This window comes from Leptonotus elevatus, chromosome 3 (genome assembly GCF_054856555.1).
Source record: "Leptonotus elevatus isolate MCC_2025b chromosome 3, RoL_Lele_1.0, whole genome shotgun sequence".
Taxonomy (NCBI): domain Eukaryota; kingdom Metazoa; phylum Chordata; class Actinopteri; order Syngnathiformes; family Syngnathidae; genus Leptonotus; species Leptonotus elevatus.
Genome location: NC_141241.1, coordinates 11,313,832 through 11,334,707, shown reverse-complemented (window position 1 = coordinate 11,334,707; position 20,876 = coordinate 11,313,832). Strand labels below are relative to the sequence as shown.

The window sequence follows — 20,876 nt, the reverse complement described above, 5'->3', positions numbered from 1 at the left end:
ACAGATGGCCTCAGTGGCAAGCACCACATCATTAGACGGCCATCTTTCAACTTTCTAGCAGGTTCTCGCTAATACGGCCAAGGTCGCCCGTTACTTGCATTCTTATCGGAATGTGATTCTGTTCCAAATTCCAATCTAACCTTCTTATCCCACTATTTCTCCGCTCGCTCAGATTCTTATTCCCCTTCCTTCAAAACACACATGTTCACTCAAGGTTGTGTGGGGAGGTTTGAGCTGTTTTATATTATATTATATTATATTATATAATTGTAGGTGTCAGGCGATGACATTTTTTTAATCGTAATTAATCGCATGACATCAATAGTTAAGTCACGATTAATCGCAAATTTGATATCTGTTCTAAATGTACAATAAAATATTATTTTTTAAGTTTTCCTACTCTTGTTCACATAAAAGTGGAAACAAAATGTTAAACTAATGGGATTATGGCTGTATCTTTTAGTCATTTCATAATAATTAATAAAATTGAGTTAAAATTAAAAATATGTCCTGTACTGTAAAAAAACAAGTGTGATATTGATTTGTGTTGAGGTCATTTTTTCTGCCACTTGATGGCATAATTGCATATGTAAGACATTAATGACAGCTCAGTGCATTTTGCTTTTCATATTAAGAGCTATCTAACATGAAGTAACTTCTAGTAAGTAAATTTTGCACATTTTCAAAATTGTAAAATACAACTTGATCGCAGTCTCCACAAATATATATGCATTATTATTAAATTAATTACTGCTCAATTTTGACATGGACGTGTCTGCTGTGTTGCAACTGGAATTCCAGTACAGGCTTTCCAAGTAAGGGGCGGGCATTAATCGGCAGTTAAATAAATTAGTGGCGTTAAAAGAACTTTAAATTAACTCAAAATTAACACACAAATTTTGACACCACTATACAATACAATATAATATAATATAATATACACAAGCACATGTGTACACGTACATAAACATAATTTTTTTCAGGGCCGATGACGATTATTTGTAGTCATGGAGGCCAATAACCGACACTTGGAGCCGATATTCACATTCACTAAAAAGGAAAATATTAGGAATGCACCGCTCACAATTTTCTGGCTGATCGTCGATTCCCGATCTTTAGAAAGTCTGACCTGCCGACCCCGATTATATTCACAACCAACAGCAGTAGTCGAAGAAAGGCAAGCACTTCTATACAGCAGTGGTTGGGTAATGGAAAGGTCATTTAGCCAATTCTCCAGATTGGGGGGGTAGGGTGGGGGTCTGCTCTGACACGGCTCGTTTGTCACAGTTCAATAACTGCCACTCCAGGGAGCGTGAGGGGGGATACAACTGTGAAGTGTGTCTGCACGTGTGTGTGTTTGCGCACTCAGGCCTTGCTTGGGTGCACAGCTGATTCCCAAAGCTTGTCCTTCCATTAGAGGCCTCAAATGGGGTCACGGCGACGGCCAACGAGTCGCAGCACAACTTTCCACACGGAAAACTGACAAGACGACGAGTCGGGCCTGTGAGGACACTTTTTACGCCAAAATGGTGGACAGTTAAGTTGAAACAGTGTTTAACAGTAGCTGGAAAGAGTGGAACCTCCAACGTTATACACAATTTTCCGGATAAAACTTGGCATTCCAACAACTCACGAGAGACAAGCATCTCTAGTCTCACATTTTCTCTCAGTGTGAACGTAAGTCCTGAGATGTGCAAGTGTGTGTGAGATGCCTCCGATTTTCATCAAGCTGCTGTTGAGACTCTCCTCCATTTGAAAAATCAATAGAAATCTTCAATTTGCTGTGTGATGTGTCAACATGTCCTCCCACAGAGGCGCCCCAGGCACAAGGTGCTGCTCATCCCAACTGGGTGAACTGATTTGGGCTTTTGCTTCCTCACAAGTACTTCTGACTTTACCGTTACTAGGTAGAGTTCATAGTCAGGTCTGTGTCTCCCCCTTGTGGCCATTACAGAACCCAGTAGCACATGAAAAAAAAAAGTCTACCATACAAAGGCTAAGTGTTTTGTTTATTTTTCCAGGAGCATATTTTGAGCATTTTAAAGGGAAGACATGTTTTTATACAAATAGTTGGGTCTCTGGAGTGTCAAATCTTATTTAATCATAATTGTTCTGTGTATACTTAATTCAATTAGCTTGTGGTGACTTTGAGCAAGCACCATTCATTTGCAGTCACGATGTAAAGGTGTAAAAAGTCTGAGTCTCCAGAACTCTCGATATTACATCCATGTAAAGCACACGTAGATCTATAAAGAATATCTGTATTAAAAAAAACAAATCTGCTTCTTTTCTTCGTAGGAATACTTGGGATCGTTTGGCTATCCATTTTTCCGTGAACCCGGAAGACCCGTAAAAAATAAAATGAGGAATTGGTGCTAACCAGTACGTTAACCACACAGTTAACTTTGACAGTGGTGTTTACTAACCACGTGACTAACCAGGTCTTGAACAACACACACTGGTCGGTTAGCTAATGGCGGGTTAAGAATTTAACCTTACATTAACGGAGAATGAACAACACAGCCCAATTCTTCGTTTTATTTTGCAATGCTTCTGACGTTGCTGGTGAAAGTTAAATTATATATATATATTTTTTTTTATATATATATATATATATATATATATATATTTTTTTTTTATATATATATATATATATATATATATATATATATATATATATATATATATATATATATATATATATATATATATATATATATAAAATCTACATATTGCATTATTGACTACGTCATGTTACTAAAAAAGGAAGAAAGTTATGATGTCATTCTCTGTAATAGAATGTGACATCATTGTTCATTTTTTGCAGCTGCTAAATGGTTAGAGTACATAATGATTTTGAACAACTGGCCACTTAGGGTGATCAATCGCCCATTTAAGGCGATCAGTGATCACGGACTTCCTCACTTTACAAAAATCGGCCGATCACAGACGTTCACGAAAATTGGCCGACTGATCACAGCACCCTCAATATCATAAACAAACAACCGTTCACACCAACCCTGCACACCATTGGACAGTTTTCTTGCTTGGGAACATGGAAGAAAGCCAGAGTGCCCACAGACAACATGCAAACGCCATACAGGAGCGCCTGAGTCGAGATTCAAACCCAGAACCTCAGACTGTGAGCCAGCCATGCTAACCGCTACAACACAGAGCTGCCTCGATGCTGTTATTTACTGCTAAAATTACTGCATACTGTAGCTTTCAGCACATTGACCATTCTTGTGATTAACAGTACACTGGTCAGCAAACCATTTTCAGTGTCAATATTATCCAAGCAGTCGGTTGAACGAACGTTAATATTTGCACACACTGCAAACAGTCCTCCCAGAGCGTACTGAAAGAGGCCCAGCATGCTGAACACGTGATCAGTGACATCATGGGATAGAAGCTCTTCCTCATTCAAAATGACTCACTGCATGTCGGGGAGTTGAGTTGACAAAGTGCCCAGTGACCCAAAATCCTCAAACTTGTGGCTACACTTTGTAAAATAGTTTTCTTACTTTGTGAAAAGAGCTTCAAGCGAGAGGATTTCATACTTGTTGAGGAACTAGACGATGACACGTTTGATGTTCAGAGATGCTTTCTGGGTAAGTCACTTTTGTTGTGGTCTCTTACTTTAAAAGTTGGCCCGCGTCACATGCTGAAGGTAAATTGTGTTATTAATAATGACATTATTTCAAGCAGGTGTGGGCAAAAAATATGTTTTTTTTTATTTTACTTTATTGACAATATCGTAAAAGTGTAGTAAAATTGTATTACCAAAACATGGAACAAGATACATTTAAATTAACATGAATATTTTTAATCTAGTAATGTATTATTATTTAAAATAAACCAATTAGTTATTCATGTATTGAGGTTAATATGTGAAATAAAAATGAACAATACCGTACGTACATTTTTATGAAGAAATTCAGGGAGGACATTAATACAACAAATATTAGAGAACTTGTAGTCTTGATAATGCACAGCAAAGGTCATCAACATGGTGCCCATTGGCCTGTTCTAAAAATAGCTCATGAGCGATTAGACATTGTGATTTCCTCAGAATGTTGTCATTATTTGAAAATTGTAGATTTTCATTCAAAAAAAGTGTTGCATATCGATATTTTTCTGCTTCCTAGCTGATAATAGATAATAGATGAATTTCCTTATCATTGATCATAACATAAAATGCAATGGTGATTTTAGCAAATTTGGCATTTCAGAAGCATGTAGCAGACGTGTAAGCCTTCACATTGATCAGCACAAAAAGTAACTTTCACTTTAAAAAAAATAATAATAATTTAAGTAACCATGCTCCTCTTAGCAGTTAAAAACAATCACTAAATCTGCATTGTATGGCACCGTCCCTCAGAGTTACTCAAAAAGCCAAGTTCTGCTTTTTTTTAACCAACGACGGGTGTAGAATTACCTTGAGGACATGTGGCAAGAGCTGCTGAGCAATGCTCGTCATTGCGATCGCTGTTTTTACGCAACAGCACGTGGTCTATGCTCCTCACAGGGGTTCGACTTTACCTCCCATGCTGGCTACGAAGCTCTGGTGCAACGCCTGCGAGATGGAAGACAAATGTGCAAAGATGTGGAAGAGTTGTTAAGGATGAGGTATGAATTATTGTTGCTCAAAGTGCATTATTACGCACATGCACAGTAATATACACAGCAATAAACATACAGTGAATCCTCTACGGTCGAACGCCACTGAAGTTATGCGGTTCAGAATCATGCATGACATCACGTGAGACTTCAGCTCAGTGAGCTTTAAATGAGGGTATGAGAAAACAATTGTACTTAGGGGACACATTCGATTTTTTTTTTAAGGCATACATGTGCAGACATTGTCTACTAGAAAAATAGCAAATGTAAAAATAATGATTGTTTATTCTACAATAACAAAAACATCATGGTTAATTCCCAATGTTTTGTTTTTATTCATAATAAAATCTTTTTTATGTATAAGCAGCATAAAATTGTTTATTTTACAAATCTTTTGTATTGTATGATTTACAAAAAAATTGTCACCTCTCGTAATGATACAAAGAGAGGAAACATGCAAGATATAAAAAGCAGATGTGAATATTTGAGAGGCTGCCCAATTCACTGACTACTCATGTATTTCTGTGACAGAGACTCACTATGCTATGCCTTTTCATCCATGGATAGATGTTAAATTATAAATAAAATAGTTTAGTATGACTGTCAAACAACATATAAACTGTTTTGGCACAGCTTGGCTGGATGCTGCTTCAAATTCGATTTATTTATTTTTTTAATTGGGAAACCTTGCGTGCATTATGGCAACACAGACAGACTCCACTTCGCTTTAGTCATGTTTGCATATGACAAAATATAAGTATATTTAACAAATTATAGTATTATTGTAAAATGCAACAGACCTCAATGTCTAAGTTAGTTTGAAAATAAGCATAAATATCTTTATAATGGCAGCATTTTCATAATAGCTCTTGTTTTGTCCATCATTTTGTGACTGTACAAATGTACCAATATGATTAAGTGTCACAAGTGTTTACTATTGTTAGTGTTTCATGCACAGGGCGTCAGCAGACGAAAAGTACGGGCGTGAACTGGTGACGATAGCCCGCAAAGCTGGAGGACATGCAGAGATCAGGTAGACATCTGCTTCTCTCATTGACAAACATAATTGAACACAATCTCCCAATTCTCCCATGCAGCACTCTGAAAGACTCATTCGAGCAACTAAAAACACGTAAGTCAGACTACTTATCCAGCTCTGCCATTCCACAATAAACGGCTTACTCCAAAATGAAAGATGGACATTCTCTGTAGCTGAATAAATAAATAGCCTACGACCACTGATTGAGGAAACCGTCTTGTGTAAAGAGCCACAATACTACGTGTTATTTTTGGTTGCAGAGATGGAGAACATGGGAAACTTTCACATCCAATTATCGGAAGCAATGAAAGAGGAGGTGAGAAAGGTGGAGGCGTTCAGAGAGCGGCAGAAAGAGCAGAGAAAGAAGGTACACGGTAAATTGCTAGGAGGGAAATTTTATACAGAGTTTTTATATCACATGCAAGGTCGTAGTTCTCAGGTTTTTTTTCCTCACAGTTTGAAAGCATCATGGAGAAAGTGCAGAAGAGAAAGGTGTCTTCGTTCAGGAAAACCATGGAGGTAATGATGACACTATTGGAACAACCTGTTGAATGCCGATCGAGAGACACACAATTCATATCTGTTGCTGCACCAGTACAAACTCAAAATATTACAAGAATGAAGTTGTCATTTTTCAAGAAAAAAGTCTTGCCTTTTAGTGATGATGATGATACAATGACGTTGGAGCTGCTAGCAAGATTTTAATGTTTAGCCTGCTAGCTTGCCTTACTGCTCCCTCCCTGACCAAAGCCACGCCCCTCGCCAAAGGGCAGCCATCTTACGATGCCTATTTATAAAACATGAAAAATATCTTCCAAGGGTAACAATAAAAGGATGTATTTTTAAAAGTATATTTTAAAATACGTATATAAAAATAGAATATAGTACACGCAATAGTTTCATAATTTATACATTTATCGTGTGATGTAGATTTTGTCATGGTGTTTTTTTTTCTTAGCATTGAAAATTCCCCAAAAACTGATTTTTTGTTGTCAAACTATGCAAAAAATAAAACTTCAACTGCTCATTATATGTACCAATATTAATATCTGCCCATGTTTTGCCTATCCATAGTAAATGACTGAACTTTGTCTCTCTCAACCCACAGTCAAAGAAAAACTATGAAGCAAGATGCAAGGAGGCGGACGAGGCAGAACAGACGTCAGAGAAGACTGCTAATGCAGTCAAAAATGGCGAAAAGGTATTGTGTGTGTATTAATATGCTGTAATTTAAAAAATACAAACATAAGGTTTTCCCAGTTTTTTTTAAAGCTACATTTACTTGTAATGAAATGGTTTCTGTTTTTGCAGGCACGGCATAGGGCCAAGCATTTCAGACAGGCAGCGTGTGAAGCAGGTACAATTCTTGGTCATCTGCCCTTTTTTTGTTCACTGCCTGTAAATAAACACTTCTCCAGGCTTGTTTTGTTGAAAGCAATTGTTGCTGAGCAATGATGAATTCAAGCAGGCGTTTGCGAGATTGAATGATATCCCAACTTTTTGACAGAGAAATTGCACTTGACCAACATCGACCAGCTGGAAAGTGTTCGCCAGGACTGGGAGGAAACACACAGAAGCACGTGTGAGGTAGCTCAACAAGTTTTACACACCGTCACAAGCAGGAAGTTCACCCGCTTCCTCTCTATTGACACCACTCTGCCTCATTTGGGGAAATGCGAATCATGTGCAGTGAATCAGCTAAAAGTGGAACAAATCCTGATGCTGAAAATGTGGATGTGCTCTTGTAGGTGTTCCAGCAAATGGAGGCCGATCGCATCAGCTTGCTCCGGTGCACCCTGTGGGACCATTGCAATCACATCTCCATGCAGTGCGTCAAAGATGACGAGGCAAGCACACACACTTGGTGACTTTTGTGTACTAGGTAGCTAGCCGGAAGCTTCATTAGGGGGAAAAAATTGCCTGAAACAATTTAACTCCACCCATTTTCTGTTACGATTTCATTACATTAGTGTAACCTTTGATTTCCAACAAATGGTCTTTCTATCATCTCCTATCAGTTCTTTGAGGAGGTTAGGAAGCGCCTGGAGCACTGTGACATCACCACCGACAACAACTGTTTCATTGAGATGAAAAGGACGGGCTGGCATCCACCAGGTGATTTCTCACACTTTTCCATCCATATTTTTGTGTGTAGACAAAAAATATTTACACTCTCATTCACGCCTATGGACAATTCACAGAGCCCATCGTGTTTGAAAGCTATTACCAGAGGGAGACCACATCCGATGAAAATGGCCTAGCCCACTTCACAGGGGGCAGGGAAGACCTTAGGAGGAGGACCTCGGATCATCTTCTGGAAGCTTCTGTGGAGAACAGTGCTGTCAGTCGCCCTTCAATACTGCCCTCTAGTGACGAGGGTATGTCCTGTGCCGTTTATAGCAATGATGTATTGAAAGGACAATTCCTCATCATCCGCTTTATGTGATGTCTTCAGATGGGTCGTATGCATCCCTGCTGGGCCTCCAGCAGCCAGCGGTGGAGGAAGATGCCTATATTGCACTTTATAACTATACTGCGCAGGTCTATGAAAAACATTTATTCCAAATCTTTGAGATCACACTTCATGTACTTCATGCACTTTGTTCTCACTCGTCTTAATTGTAATGTTGTTTTTTTAATCACTACTACACTCTAAAAACAGTTGGGTAAAAAATAACCCAAATTGGGATAAAAATCAATTGAACCAAGTTTTTGATTTATTAAACAAATTAATAATCCACAAAGCAAAGGGTTATTCATTTGACCCAACTTTTTGGGTTAATTGAATAACCCAACTGAATTTAGTCAAAAATTATCCAACCCAACATTTTGAGTTATTTATTCCAAAACGTTGGGTCAAATTAACAACCCACTAAGCAACCCAATTTGTTGAGTTTTGTGGGTTATTCATTTGACCCAACTTTTGGGCAAGTTGGATAACTCAACTGAATTTGGTATAAAAAAAAAAGATCCGACCCAACATTTTTGAGTTATTTAATTTAAAACGTTGGGTCAAATTAAATAACAACCCACAAAGCAACCCGATTTGTTGAGTTGTTTTGTGGGTTATTCATTTGATTTGACCCAACTTTTTGGGCAACTTGGATAACTCAACTGAATTGAGTGGAAAATGAACCAGCCCAACATTTTGTGTTATTTAATCCAAAACAGTTCAAATTAAATAATAACCCACAAAGCAACCCAATTTGTTGGGTCGTTTTGGGGATTATTGATTTGATCAAACTTTTTGGGTGAATTGAATAACCCAATTGAAATGATCAAAAATGAACCAACCCAACTTTTTTGACTTATTAAATCCAAAAATCAAATTAAATAATAACCCGCAAAGCTAGCCAATTTGTTGGGTCGTTTTGTGAATTATTGATTTTACCTCATTTTGGGGGTAAATTGAATAACCCAATTGAAATGATCAAAAATGAACCGACCCAACTTTTTTTGTTATTTAACCCGTCCCCAAAATTGGGTCAAATTAAATAAATAACCCACAAAGTAACCCAACTTTTGGGTTGTTGTGTGGGTTATTCATTTGACCCAACTATTTGGGTTAATTGAATAACTCAACACGTTTGAGTTGGTCCCTTTTTGACTCAATTTGGGTGGCACTATAGTGCCACTTTTGGCCTAGTAAGTATGAATCCTTACGAGTAAACTACTCTTAGGCCCAATGAGTAGGCATGTTTCATACATTAAGTACTGTATCCTCCTCAACATTACTAGTAGCACCAAAATGCCGACTAATAGTTGTTCTATGATCTATTCAGGTGGAAGATGAGCTGACGGTCCAAAGAGGCGATGTGGTTCAGGTCCTGGTGCGTGGTGAGGATGGCTGGTGGACTGTGGAGAGAAATGGGCAGGAGGGAATTGTGCCTGGGAACTATCTAGGCAAACTCTGAACTGGCTCACAGGAATGGGGGGGATGAAATTAAAATAGAGGAAGCCATATGCCAAAACAGGCAAGTCCTTGTCCATGTTTTTTTTTTGCCATACTAGAAAAAAAATGTAATTGCACATCTACAGCAGTAGGTGGCAGTGGCACTTAATTGTTGTTTGAATTTCAGGTAAATTGATGCATTTTAAATATTTTCTGTTACAGACTTAAAAAAAATCTTCTTTTTTTTTTAAACAATGTTACTAAAGTTATTCTTTGTTGTACGTTATTTTTTTTCCATTTTCTTTAATGTTCAGGATACAATGTTATGCAGAGGTGTACTTAAAACAATTTTCTAGACAAACAATAAAACTTAAGGCAAGAAAGTTGGAGAGTGCAAAATGTTTTCCTCTTCACTACGTTAAAGCAACATGCAGTTCCAAATTTATCCTGAACTAAAACAAGTTTGATGCAACACTGACTCGTAAAAGCCAACATTGTCAGCAGTTGCCATGACAACATTGTATCCTCCTTTTCATATTGGACACCTATCGTGTTGGTATGCATCTGGAAAAATGGCTTAACTGTTTAACAAAAAAAACAACGTAATGTCTGCTTGAAGAAAAAGAGTGCATCATGATAAAAAAAAAACGTATTTCTATCATATACGTTGGGCCTCGAAATTTGCTCCAACTTTTTTTTTTGTCTTTTAAAGGTTTTTTTTTTGCATGTTCAAAATTTGCTCCAGCTTTTTATTTTTATTTTTTAAGTTTTTTAATGTATTTTTTTTGCATGTTACAAATTTTACATTTCCATCACTCTTTCAACTCGTGAATGAAAAAGAATAAATGAGGAGCAGTCAAACTGAAGTGTATGACTTTATTTGTTTCCTCTTCAAAGCTATACACAATTTTGTTGTTACTATTTATTTTTTCCGCACCTCCAGCAAAATATTTTGGATTTAACGTACAGCTCTAAGTAAATGAAAACTTTGCACAATTTCACAGAAAAATAACTATATATAAAATAAGCCATTCCTACTATTGGGTGTATGACTAACAAACTACAAAAATGAAACACAAGGAGGGGCCGCTTAATACTGATTATACACCCACACTTACAACTGGTGATCCAACTGGCTCCCACTTTATATATATTCACAGTGTTTCAACAGTGAAGCGGATTCAGAACTAAATTCACAGCATGAAAACAAAACAGGAAATATAAAATATCTGCTTCACTGCTAAATCAAACTTTTTTTTAACGGGGAAAATAACAAATTGTACTGGTTTTAATATATTTGTTTTACATCAAAACTTTCACAAAATGTCTTCAAAGCTCCAATCACAGTACAAAGTAGCACATAAGGAAAAACCAACCATGCATAGCCGGTTCTCACACAAATTGTGTAGGATTTTGTACAAAAGTAACAAGCTGCAATAATGAGAACATGTTGACTGGCTAGTAACTATGCATTTTTTTAAGGTAGTGTTTTGTTTTCTTCTCTGCTGTCCTAATCAGTACTTAGAAGCTCTTACCTGCATTTGTTAACATTTGTTCCATTAAAATCATATGAATCCCCCCCCCCCCCCCTATTTTCTTTCATTTCGCAGCGTTTCTCTTAGCTACACAGCTTCCAGGACGTGTTATGTAGACCTTAGATTTCTGTCCAATAAGATTTCAGCCTTTATGCGCTGCCATGTCAATGTTAATCTGCCCAGGGCCTTCATGATCAGTGCTGATCATTATTATTTAAAATATGTTAGCAATAGGAGTCATTATTTCTTCAACCTATGATTTCAAATTCACCTCACAGGTCCAACAAACTGGCCCGCACTAATGTCAGCATGACAAATTGTATTATTATTGTGTTTTAGATACCAAACTGATCCCACCACTGATTTAGAGAGTGCACTAATGCGAGGGTTTACTCCATTTCAACCACAATAAATTGCTGTATTTTTCGGACTGTAAGTCACACTTTTTTCACAAATGGGCTGGTCTGGTGACTTTTATATATTAAAATTAAAGCGCAGACTGGCACCCAAAATCCCTGTTACCTAATCGTTTTAACTTTCTTTTGAGGGTTGGTACATACTTTTGGTGCATTGCCACTGGTGGCCACTAAGGGTGTGACAAAAAAAACAGATTCTCATTTAGTAAGATTCAGAATCGGTTTTAAATGTCCCAAAAACGATTGTATTAAAATGTTATACTGCTTTATTGGGAGCGCTGTTCATGTTGTGCACGATTTGGCCACTTAGGGGAAGTGTGGTGCCGCGCATTCTGATACACTGTTAAATTGTAGCCACATGAGAGAGTAGAAGGAAAAAGTCACGATCAAGTTATGACAATAAAAGTTGTTGTTTTTTTGCAGCGTAGGAAGAGCATATGCAGGTGAGTAATGTTAAGACGCTTCTCTGTAAACATTCCTGAAGTGTTTTGTATGAATAGCCGTTCTTTTGAGTGATAAAAGTGCCGCGAATAGCGCGCTAATTAGCATTAGCGAATCAGACTGGAGTCGATTGTGACGATTCTTTGCACATCTATAAATTGAAGCAGAAATAATTGTCAATCAAATCATTCTGAATTTAAATCAATTCTGAATCGCAAAAATCTGAATCGAATCATGAGACAGTCAAAGATTCCCACCCATAGTGGCCACCTTCGGTAATGCACCAAAAGTATTTGCTAACCGCCAAAAGAAAGTAAAAGAAGAAATGGAAGGTGAAACAGAGCACACTTGGAGCATATTTCCAAACACATCCACAATAAGTGAACGTTGATTTTGGGTGACAGTCCAAGCTCTACAGTTCTTGGTTTTTGTCAAATAAATTCCCCTCAAAATGCCAAAATTCCCCTCAAAATTATATACCAGAGCATATAGTCCAAAATAATATTTTTCTTTTTTTTGTTCAATTTCCTACTGAATTCTCCAAGTGCACATTTGCCTTACACACTTCCAACCATGATTTCATTTATAAGCAGCTATTTCTTTTTTTTTCTGCCATTCTGACTGAACGAGCTCATTTTTATTTTTAAAAGACTAAATAATTTTGATAGCCATTTATATGCTGGCTTTTTAAAGCATGTCGGGAAAGGAACATAAAAAGAGCTTAAAAAGCATGTCAATAATAAGAATAAATAATTGGTCCCTCGTGTTGGGACCACGTCGCCAGTGTTTGCTACTTTATTGAATTGTGCAAGGTGTGCTTGAGCTTATATACCTAAGCTTAAATATAGAACTACAGTTGAAATCTACCATGACGTGGTGACGCTTGCCTTCCGATGCTGGCCATGCGAGTCCTCAAGCGTAGCTGTTGGTGGTGACCAGCAACTCGTACGCCGGATCGTGACTACGCCTACAGAGCACCACGCAAGCGCACAGCATGCCCAGCATCTTGAGTCACACGGAAGAGGGAGTTGGACAACTTTGTGATTTAGGATTTATACTACAAACTAATTATTCATTTTGTGACTCGTTTCCTCCTCACCTGTATAGATGCAAAAGTTAGCGCAGCCCAAATGACATACATCATGATCTCCTTTAACTTCTTCACAACCAGAGCTTCACAACCCTAAAAGAAAAAAAAACAAAATGGGTCAGTGAACATTTATTTATTGAAGGAAAACAACACTGGATTTGTTGTGTGTGCATGCACCTCTTGGTAGAGGTCTGCCGGTCGAGCAAGGGTGCCGGTGCAGTTGCTGATGTTGGGCTGACAGCAGCTGACAGGGACGCTGTTGTTTTTGGACTCTTTGAACCAGCGAGTGTTCCTCCAGTCCGAATAGTTGTGGATACCGCAGCAGTGAAGCTAAAACGAAACGCAGGACACGTTTTCACATATCAGCAGAGTAGACAACGGGTCGGGTACTAAGTGTAATAATCGCAGTTCATAGATGCCGCTGATAACACAGCATTATTCATATATCACATATCAGTCTCTCAGAAGACATTGACATGCTTTAAAAGTATAAATGGCTATCAGCATTATTTAGTCTATTCAGTCAGAATGGCAGAAAGAAAAAAAATTGAATAGGCACTTCCCATTATATGTGAGGTCATGGTTGGAAATGTGTTGGGCAAATGTGCACTCGTGAAAATTTAGCAGGAAACTAAACATAAACGTAATAGCTTGCTTATTGTGATTGACCTGTAGTAAACTCCTGCCCGCATTAATGAATTCCCTCAATCTGGGCCATAAATTTGGTTCCTAGGCTTTCAGTAATCCTTCTTGATACTCGGACATACCGGTGTCGGTACCAGATGTGATCGGGCTGTCAAATTGTATCGCGGGTCGCCTACCGGTGGCGTCACACTGCAGGATTGCCTGGAAATTATCCGTTTACAATTGTACAATAAAGTTATTTGGGGGGAAAAAATCCGGTTGACTTCAAAACATTGGAAAGAAAATATTAAAGATTGTCATTTAAATAACAAAATGTATGGACTGAAATTGTCAAAATGTAAATAAACCTAAGAATATAAAAGCAGGATACTTTAAGAAAAAAAATTGATTGAAGCGCCGTCAGTACAGCAGCGCTAACAAAATGCGCGATTCAGACGTGTTCACTTTGGTTTGGTTTCTTTTTTTAGCATCTTATATTCTTATATTCTTAATGATAATAGGACCACATTAGCAATCTAAATTGACAATATTTGTCACATCTCAGGCAATTAATATGTGTATTTATCATTTATTCAATCTATTTTATTATTTGTTCAATATATCTTGCTTTTATATTCTTAGGTTTATTTACGTTTTTACAATTTCAGCCCGTACATTTTGTTATTTAAATTACATCTTTAATATTTCTTTCCTATGTTTGTCATCAATTGGATCATTTCTAGCCAATCCTGTAGCGTGACGTGTTCGTTAGGCGACCCCGATATGATCTGGCAGGCCGATCACATCTGGAACCGACACCGGCTACACCCAGTCTGCCTCAGCGCTTTCTTCATAATAGTCATTTTATTGTTTTGTTTTTTCAAATTCCAGTTACAATTAACATAATATAGTAAATACTGATAATACGGAATATTACAATAAGCCCTGGCCTATTAGCAGTTTACAAATTTTGCACCATTTTGCTGTATTTGTGCTTTCTGTAATGCTGTGAGAATCCACAAGATGGCACTAAAGCCCTGAAAATAGTACCTGACGTCAAATAAACATTGAAGTGATACGCCTCAACTGAGACACTACCAACTTTATATTGTATTGATATGAAATAGTATAAAGTATTTTGGTGTTGTAATTTCTGGCATAATTTAAAGTTAAAACTACAAAAACAATTAAAACAATTTTTGCTGTTTGTCAACATTTGTAAAGGCCACCCTACTAGTAGTAACCACCCCCCAATAAGCATAGCACTGACCTTAGAATTGGTAATGACAAGAAACAATAATAGAGTACTTTGTATCATTTTCCCCACCTCACCTGTCTCTGCACATAGTCGATAGCGCGGCTGGGAGCGTCCGTGTTGGTGCCGTTATATTCATTGTATACCTTCTGGATAGAGTGGTTCACCTCCTCTTCCGCCTGGAACACGCATACTTTGTCAAACCATCTCATCTTTTTTTTTTTTGCGGATTTTCACTTTTTGGAACTTAACATCCACAAAACAAAACAAAAAAACTATAAAGAAGCTTACTTTTGCTCTGTAGATGTAGCCCAGCACCACCACCACACACTCTGTCACAAACACCAGCAGTAAGATAGCAGCAAACTGAGTAAAGGAAAAAAAAAAGTTAATAATTGATCATGTTGTCTGTCTTAATATAAGTGGCAGGTGCGCACTCACGGTGGCCAGGCCGCAGGAGCTCTCGCGTATGGTGGCACAGCAGCCAATCAGACCGATGACGAAGAGAAGCGTGCCCACGCCGATGATGACGATGGCCGGGATCAGAGTGTACACGTCCTCAAAGAAGTGGTCGTAGTCGTCATAGGTGATAAACACGTAGGCACCGATGTAGCACAAAATGCCAGCCGCCGCCTACACAAAAATGCATATACAGGTGATGTTTAATTCTCATATTCCCACACCGCCTTATTTCAAGGTATCAGTACTCACGACAGTGACCGATGGACATTTGCGATCAGCAACCAGAAATTCAATAATGCTACATCGGCATATCCAGCACAGATCTTTCTTGAAAATTATCTGTCATTGTTTTTTTTGTGGGGGGGTTGGGGGAAGTTTATGCATTTATTTATGCAATTGACATTTGTTTGAAATGGCCCCACTGACAATTTCTCTAGACAGGAAAATAGATTTGGCCACTATGCACACTGTTAATTTAAGAAATAAAAACTGTTGTTTAAATTAAAAAAAAGAAAATTGTTCATTGCTGCGAAAAATTACGAAGTTGCTCCTCAAATGAAGTCACTAATTGGCAAAACTGCTCTGCAAAGGAAAAAAGTTATTTCAAGCCTTTGCTGTATAGTTAGTGTTTTGTTTCTCCAATGCCAGAAAAAAAGCATGAAAATGCTCAAATGATTGCAATAAATGGGCTTTATTAGATGAAGTAATCAAAGGGATAATCAACTCTATACGACAGTGACCGTTCCTGATTGAAACAAGACAACAAAAGAGACGAGAGATTTATTGCATTATATTACTGTACTGTACTACAGTAACACCGCACTTACTGTTTTGCATTTGAGTGATTTATATTTAAGGCTTAAAAGTTATTTTCCGCACAATTGCATGACTTTAAAAACGGCACGTTCCGATTTACACATAATACATCATCGCCAATAATATTAGTCGCAATGTTAAATTATTTCCACGGTTACAATTAAAATGAGCATTACTAGTGCAGGTGGCCATTGGCTGTTGATATTGTGGGATGCTGATCTGCTAGCATGAAGCATCATCCTAGCTTAAGTAGCACAGCAGGTCAACAGCTGCCACGTTACGTCATGGTCGTGGCTCCCAACGCAGTCAATGCATAGCGCCGCACATTGTTGAGCATATTATGCACTATTAAATTATGAACTATTTTGCGTACAAATAACCTCAAATGCGGCTTGTCCACGAAGCAGAATTGAAAACGCGCATATCTGCTGTCGCAGTGCGCTAGCTTGCTAACAACATCGGTCCGTCCTCAAGGATGCCTGCCGCGCATCGCTCAAAAGTGGTCACATTTGCTTACCCAAAATATGAGATTGAGGAAAACCAGGACGGTTTTAGATGATGTAATCCCACATTGGCCCATCGTTCACTCAATATAAATAAATAAATAAAATAGAAATCGCCTTTGTCTGTGTGCGAAGGGGAGAAAGCGATGCACCTGCTCAGAGCTGCACTTTTTTTTTTACTGTTTTTTTGATAATGAAATGGCTTCGGCGGCCCCGCCCCACTGTGCGGATTCTCAAGGGATGGACCAATGAAAACGCGGCATAGGGGGACCCAAAGGTCACGTGGTATGTGATGTCACGCCAAATCGCCCCAGCCTTGGTTTCAAATTGAATATCAATGTACGTATAATTTTGTTAATGTAGCTGGTTATCTCGCAAATATTCATTCATCAATTTATTCATTTATTCATTAATATATTGCAATATATTATTTTATTTTATCAATATATCATTTTATGTTTTATTTTTTTCCTGGTCTCATAAAATATGATACTTGTGTTATATTATTGTTCAACATAATATGTCAGTTGTTAATTAATTATTCAAAACAAATGCTACAGGCAATATGAATTAATCTCACTTCATAAATATCTGTATATATCTGTTCAGAAGGTGGTAGTAGAGTATCGCCACCAGCACTAGCCTAATGTTTAAATTATTTAATAATCAGTTTTTAAAGAAAATGGTAAGAAACCCCCAACGTCATCATCGCTAATACATATGTAACAATCATCATCATCTGAAATCTTTTATTCAGATGCTCCTGGTAGATATCCTGGTAGAATATCATCAAGCTAACATGGACATTAGTACCCTTTTGGTGCACTGTCTTTAATGTGTCACACTATTACCAGCAGTAGTTTTACTGAGTTAAAAGTGTCTCTGACCTTGTATCTGTGTCATCTTGTTGAAACTCGTTAAGAACTTAACTTTTATATTTGTACCACAGTTAATATTACATGCTGTGCTGTGTTGGCTAAGGAAGTGGATGTAATGTTATGCGAGTGGATGAGGAACAGGGATCTGCATTTTCATACACGTCATTGGACAGTAGTAATTGCACACGCAGTCACGTAAATTAATTCATACAAGCACTTTGTCAACACATTGCACCAACAGCAACATTGCAAAATAATATTATAATATATAAATATTTATATCCAGTTTATGTATATGGGGGAAAGAGAGCCAAAAGTCTTTTTCATCCATTCATGTTTTTTTATTGGCATATGCTATGTTTCTATTTTATCACAGTATCCTCACATAGTGTATAACTAAAGTCTCCAAAATAAACATAAAATGAATTTATAAATAATTTAGAACATAGTGGCTATACTGCAGGCTGCCCAATTATAACCCTAACTAAAGTTAAACCACTCAAGCATAAGGCTAAAACGAGAAGCTAAGCCACTTCACCATTATTGATCGAGATGGTAACTCATCGCTTTTTTACCAAGTGTTTGAAAGTATATATGGATTTCATACAACATATTCAGGCAAGTAGAAACATGATTCATATATCTGCCTTATATTTATTTATACAAGTGCTATTTTGGATGTGTTTTTGCAGAAAATGGAAGAAGCTTTGTTGCTCACACAATAGTGATGTCAAAATCCTCAGGTGTCTTGTTTTTACTGCAAAGTGACAGCAGTGGTACCGTAAAACGCATTGACTATACATAAGCAAACAAGCCCAAATATTGTAGCATTTGGAAAAACAGAAAGAAAAAAAACGAGTATTGTGATGGGAACAAAAATTTGAGTAGATTACAATCATTGTGAGCAGTGGACTGTCCTAAATGGCGTTCGCCGCTCATCACTTTCCCTGCGTGTAAATCTCCAAAATCCTCATCAGCATCTCTGCCTCCTGTAACAGTCACAAACACACACACACACAAATATTATTTTGAAATCCAAAACTACTATAATATTCAAAAAAAAAACAACAACTTACCATTTGATGAAAAATACACAAATAAAAATATTAGGGAAATATAAATATTAGGAAAAATACTAAAATATTAGGACCAAAGAATAAAATAATAGAAGAAACATACTAATATTACTTAAACTATTGATACAAATTTTAAGAAAATAAAAATATACAGTAAACACAGAAAAACATTACAAAAACAACAAAAATATTTGGATGATAGAAGCAATATATATATATATATATATATATATATATATATATATATATATATATATATAATAATAATGTTATTATATATGTAATGTTAAAATAAAGAAATACTATAGGAAATGAGAAATGAAAACTGCATAAATTCTAGGAGGAAATACCAAAACATTGTAGTAATAATAATAATAATAATAATAATAATAACACAAGGAATTAAAAAAAACAACAATGCTCAAATGCAGCATACTTTCATCGCAAAACTTCAAGCAACAGACCTCACCTGTGATTTTAAGCGGCTCTCTTGCGAGTCCACTTGCGCTTGCATTACCACGCGCACGAAGTCCTGGAAAAGCTCGCTGATGTCGCTGCGTCCCTGCGGTCGGGAGACCTCCAAGTCTCTCACCCCCTCATCCTCAGTGGAGGAGAGCAGTGGGGTTTCCATCACACTCTTTTTGCCCATGAAATGCCCTTAAGAAGAAAAAAAATTACATGTATATATTTATATATATATATATATATATATATATATATATATATATATATATATATATATATATATATATATATACATATATATATATATATATATATATATATACATATATACATATATATATATATATATATATATATATATATATATATATATATATATATACATATATATATATATATATATATATATACATATATATATATATATATATATATATATATATATATATATATATATATATGTATATATATATACATACATATAAATTATCATTAGACTAAAATTAAACATATATTTAATTTGTCCTCATTCAGGTCATGGGTCCCAGCTGACTTTGAGTAAGAGGTGTGGTACACCCTGGACTGGTCAAGTCAATTGCAGGGCATATATAGAAAAGCAACCACTCAATCTATAGATTTTTACATTTTACATTCTTTAATTAACCTAACGTACATGTTTTTGGAATATGGGAGTAAAATAGATGCATGCCACATTGCTCTTTTACAATCAGAAAACTTTAAGGCACTTATTTTTCATTTGACATTATGGTAGTGGTAAATATGAAATTATTTCTTTAAGTGACTTTATTTTTGGTTTTACGATAAGCTTAGTCACAAATGAATACAAATATTAACCATAATTTAAAATAATTAGTGTAAAAATAAATTGAATTGTGAAAATACTGTTGCATTATAATAATTATCTTAATAGTGGAATAAAACATTCTCAATTGTAAATTGTGCAATATGAAAAATAAATGTATTTATTTATGAATAAGAATAGTAATATGTGCAATCTATTTTACCAAGAAATCATAATATCTCTAGTAAACATTAAAGAACACTTCAGGTGTATACATTTTTGTCTACCGAATATGCTCATATATGTAGGACGATTGTAGTAGTCAATAAAAAGATAAAAAAGAAAGAAAGAAAGGGAGGGAGGGGAAAAAAGTGGCTAAAAAAATTGGCTTAATATTATGACAACACTGTACACATTTCTTATTGATCGCGTACATTACTTAAACTTTGGCTCCCATACAAAATGCACTTCATTATTTTCATGATTTACTATTATTACATAATTAATAAAAGCTTGCTCTTACCTGTTGCCCAAAGGTTGCCTCTGGGATTCACTTTAATTTTTGCCACTTTATTCCTCAACTCGGTGAGGTCGAAGCTGACTGCTGTGCTGACAGAGGCGAGAGAAAAGAAGACAAGGTAAGTCAGGAAGCCGCACCAGCACACGTTGTTCACTGTCAGACCCTTCATGGTGTGTGTGTGTGTGTGTGTGTGTGAGTGTATGCATCTCTACGGAGCATCATTCCCGCTTTTATAGGCACCCATGGCCTGGCCCCACCCCCTCCACTCATGATGTATTTTAGTCACTGTGCACATCATGAACCACTGTGCATACAATGTCATTACTTTTTAGCCCACACTTTCATGAATATCGTGTTTATATAATTAGACACAGACTTGTTAGGGAAATATTATGAAACGTTGACATTTGATTGTTTGTATACAAATAGTTTGGTCTTGGGT

The 20,876-nt window shown here is 36.6% G+C and overlaps 3 protein-coding genes and 1 long non-coding RNA gene across 8 annotated transcripts in view; 1 reads left to right on the top strand and 3 right to left on the bottom strand.

Moving 5' to 3' along the window:
* The window catches only part of LOC147176936 (uncharacterized), a 46,171-nt gene extending 39,747 nt beyond the window's left edge, over positions 1-6,424 (bottom strand). For 3 of the 4 annotated variants that reach the window (XR_015094346.1, XR_015094348.1, XR_015094349.1), the window contains exons 1-3: positions 6,312-6,424; positions 6,114-6,203; positions 4,439-4,576 (exon numbers count right to left, since the gene is read on the bottom strand). This is a non-coding gene — a long non-coding RNA (uncharacterized LOC147176936). The remainder of the gene's footprint in view (positions 1-4,438; positions 4,577-6,113; positions 6,204-6,311) is intronic. The other variant, XR_015094347.1, reaches the window with a different exon arrangement.
* Positions 3,416-10,417, top strand: LOC147176935 (proline-serine-threonine phosphatase-interacting protein 1-like). 2 transcript variants are annotated; one of them, XM_086071068.1, is made up of 14 exons: positions 3,416-3,611; positions 4,529-4,629; positions 5,579-5,653; positions 5,718-5,752; positions 5,920-6,026; positions 6,116-6,178; positions 6,768-6,860; positions 6,971-7,016; positions 7,167-7,246; positions 7,408-7,506; positions 7,678-7,774; positions 7,861-8,037; positions 8,115-8,200; positions 9,442-10,417. In XM_086071068.1, the coding sequence occupies exons 1-14, from the start codon at positions 3,579-3,581 to the stop codon at positions 9,571-9,573; spliced, it is 1,224 nt and encodes a 407-aa protein (XP_085927194.1). In that variant the 5' UTR covers positions 3,416-3,578; the 3' UTR covers positions 9,574-10,417. The 2 variants fall into 2 exon arrangements, with proteins under 2 accessions (XP_085927194.1, XP_085927193.1); XM_086071067.1 differs by lacking the exon at positions 3,416-3,611 and having other exon boundaries at positions 4,351-4,629.
* LOC147176934 (tetraspanin-3-like) lies at positions 10,414-16,872 on the bottom strand. The gene is made up of 7 exons (XM_086071069.1): positions 16,708-16,872; positions 15,354-15,545; positions 15,204-15,278; positions 14,990-15,091; positions 13,211-13,363; positions 13,043-13,126; positions 10,414-12,948 (listed from the first exon to the last, which is right to left on the bottom strand). Exons 1-7 carry the CDS (start codon positions 16,768-16,770, stop codon positions 12,856-12,858), a joined length of 762 nt encoding a protein of 253 aa, XP_085927195.1. The 5' UTR covers positions 16,771-16,872; the 3' UTR covers positions 10,414-12,855.
* A 1,024-nt stretch (positions 16,873-17,896) lies between these two features.
* Positions 17,897-20,621, bottom strand: LOC147176933 (neuromedin-B-like). Its single transcript, XM_086072109.1, has 3 exons — positions 20,438-20,621; positions 19,117-19,304; positions 17,897-18,560 (listed from the first exon to the last, which is right to left on the bottom strand). Exons 1-3 carry the CDS (start codon positions 20,601-20,603, stop codon positions 18,510-18,512), a joined length of 405 nt encoding a protein of 134 aa, XP_085928235.1. The 5' UTR covers positions 20,604-20,621; the 3' UTR covers positions 17,897-18,509.
* Between the last annotated feature and the right edge of the window lie 255 nt (positions 20,622-20,876).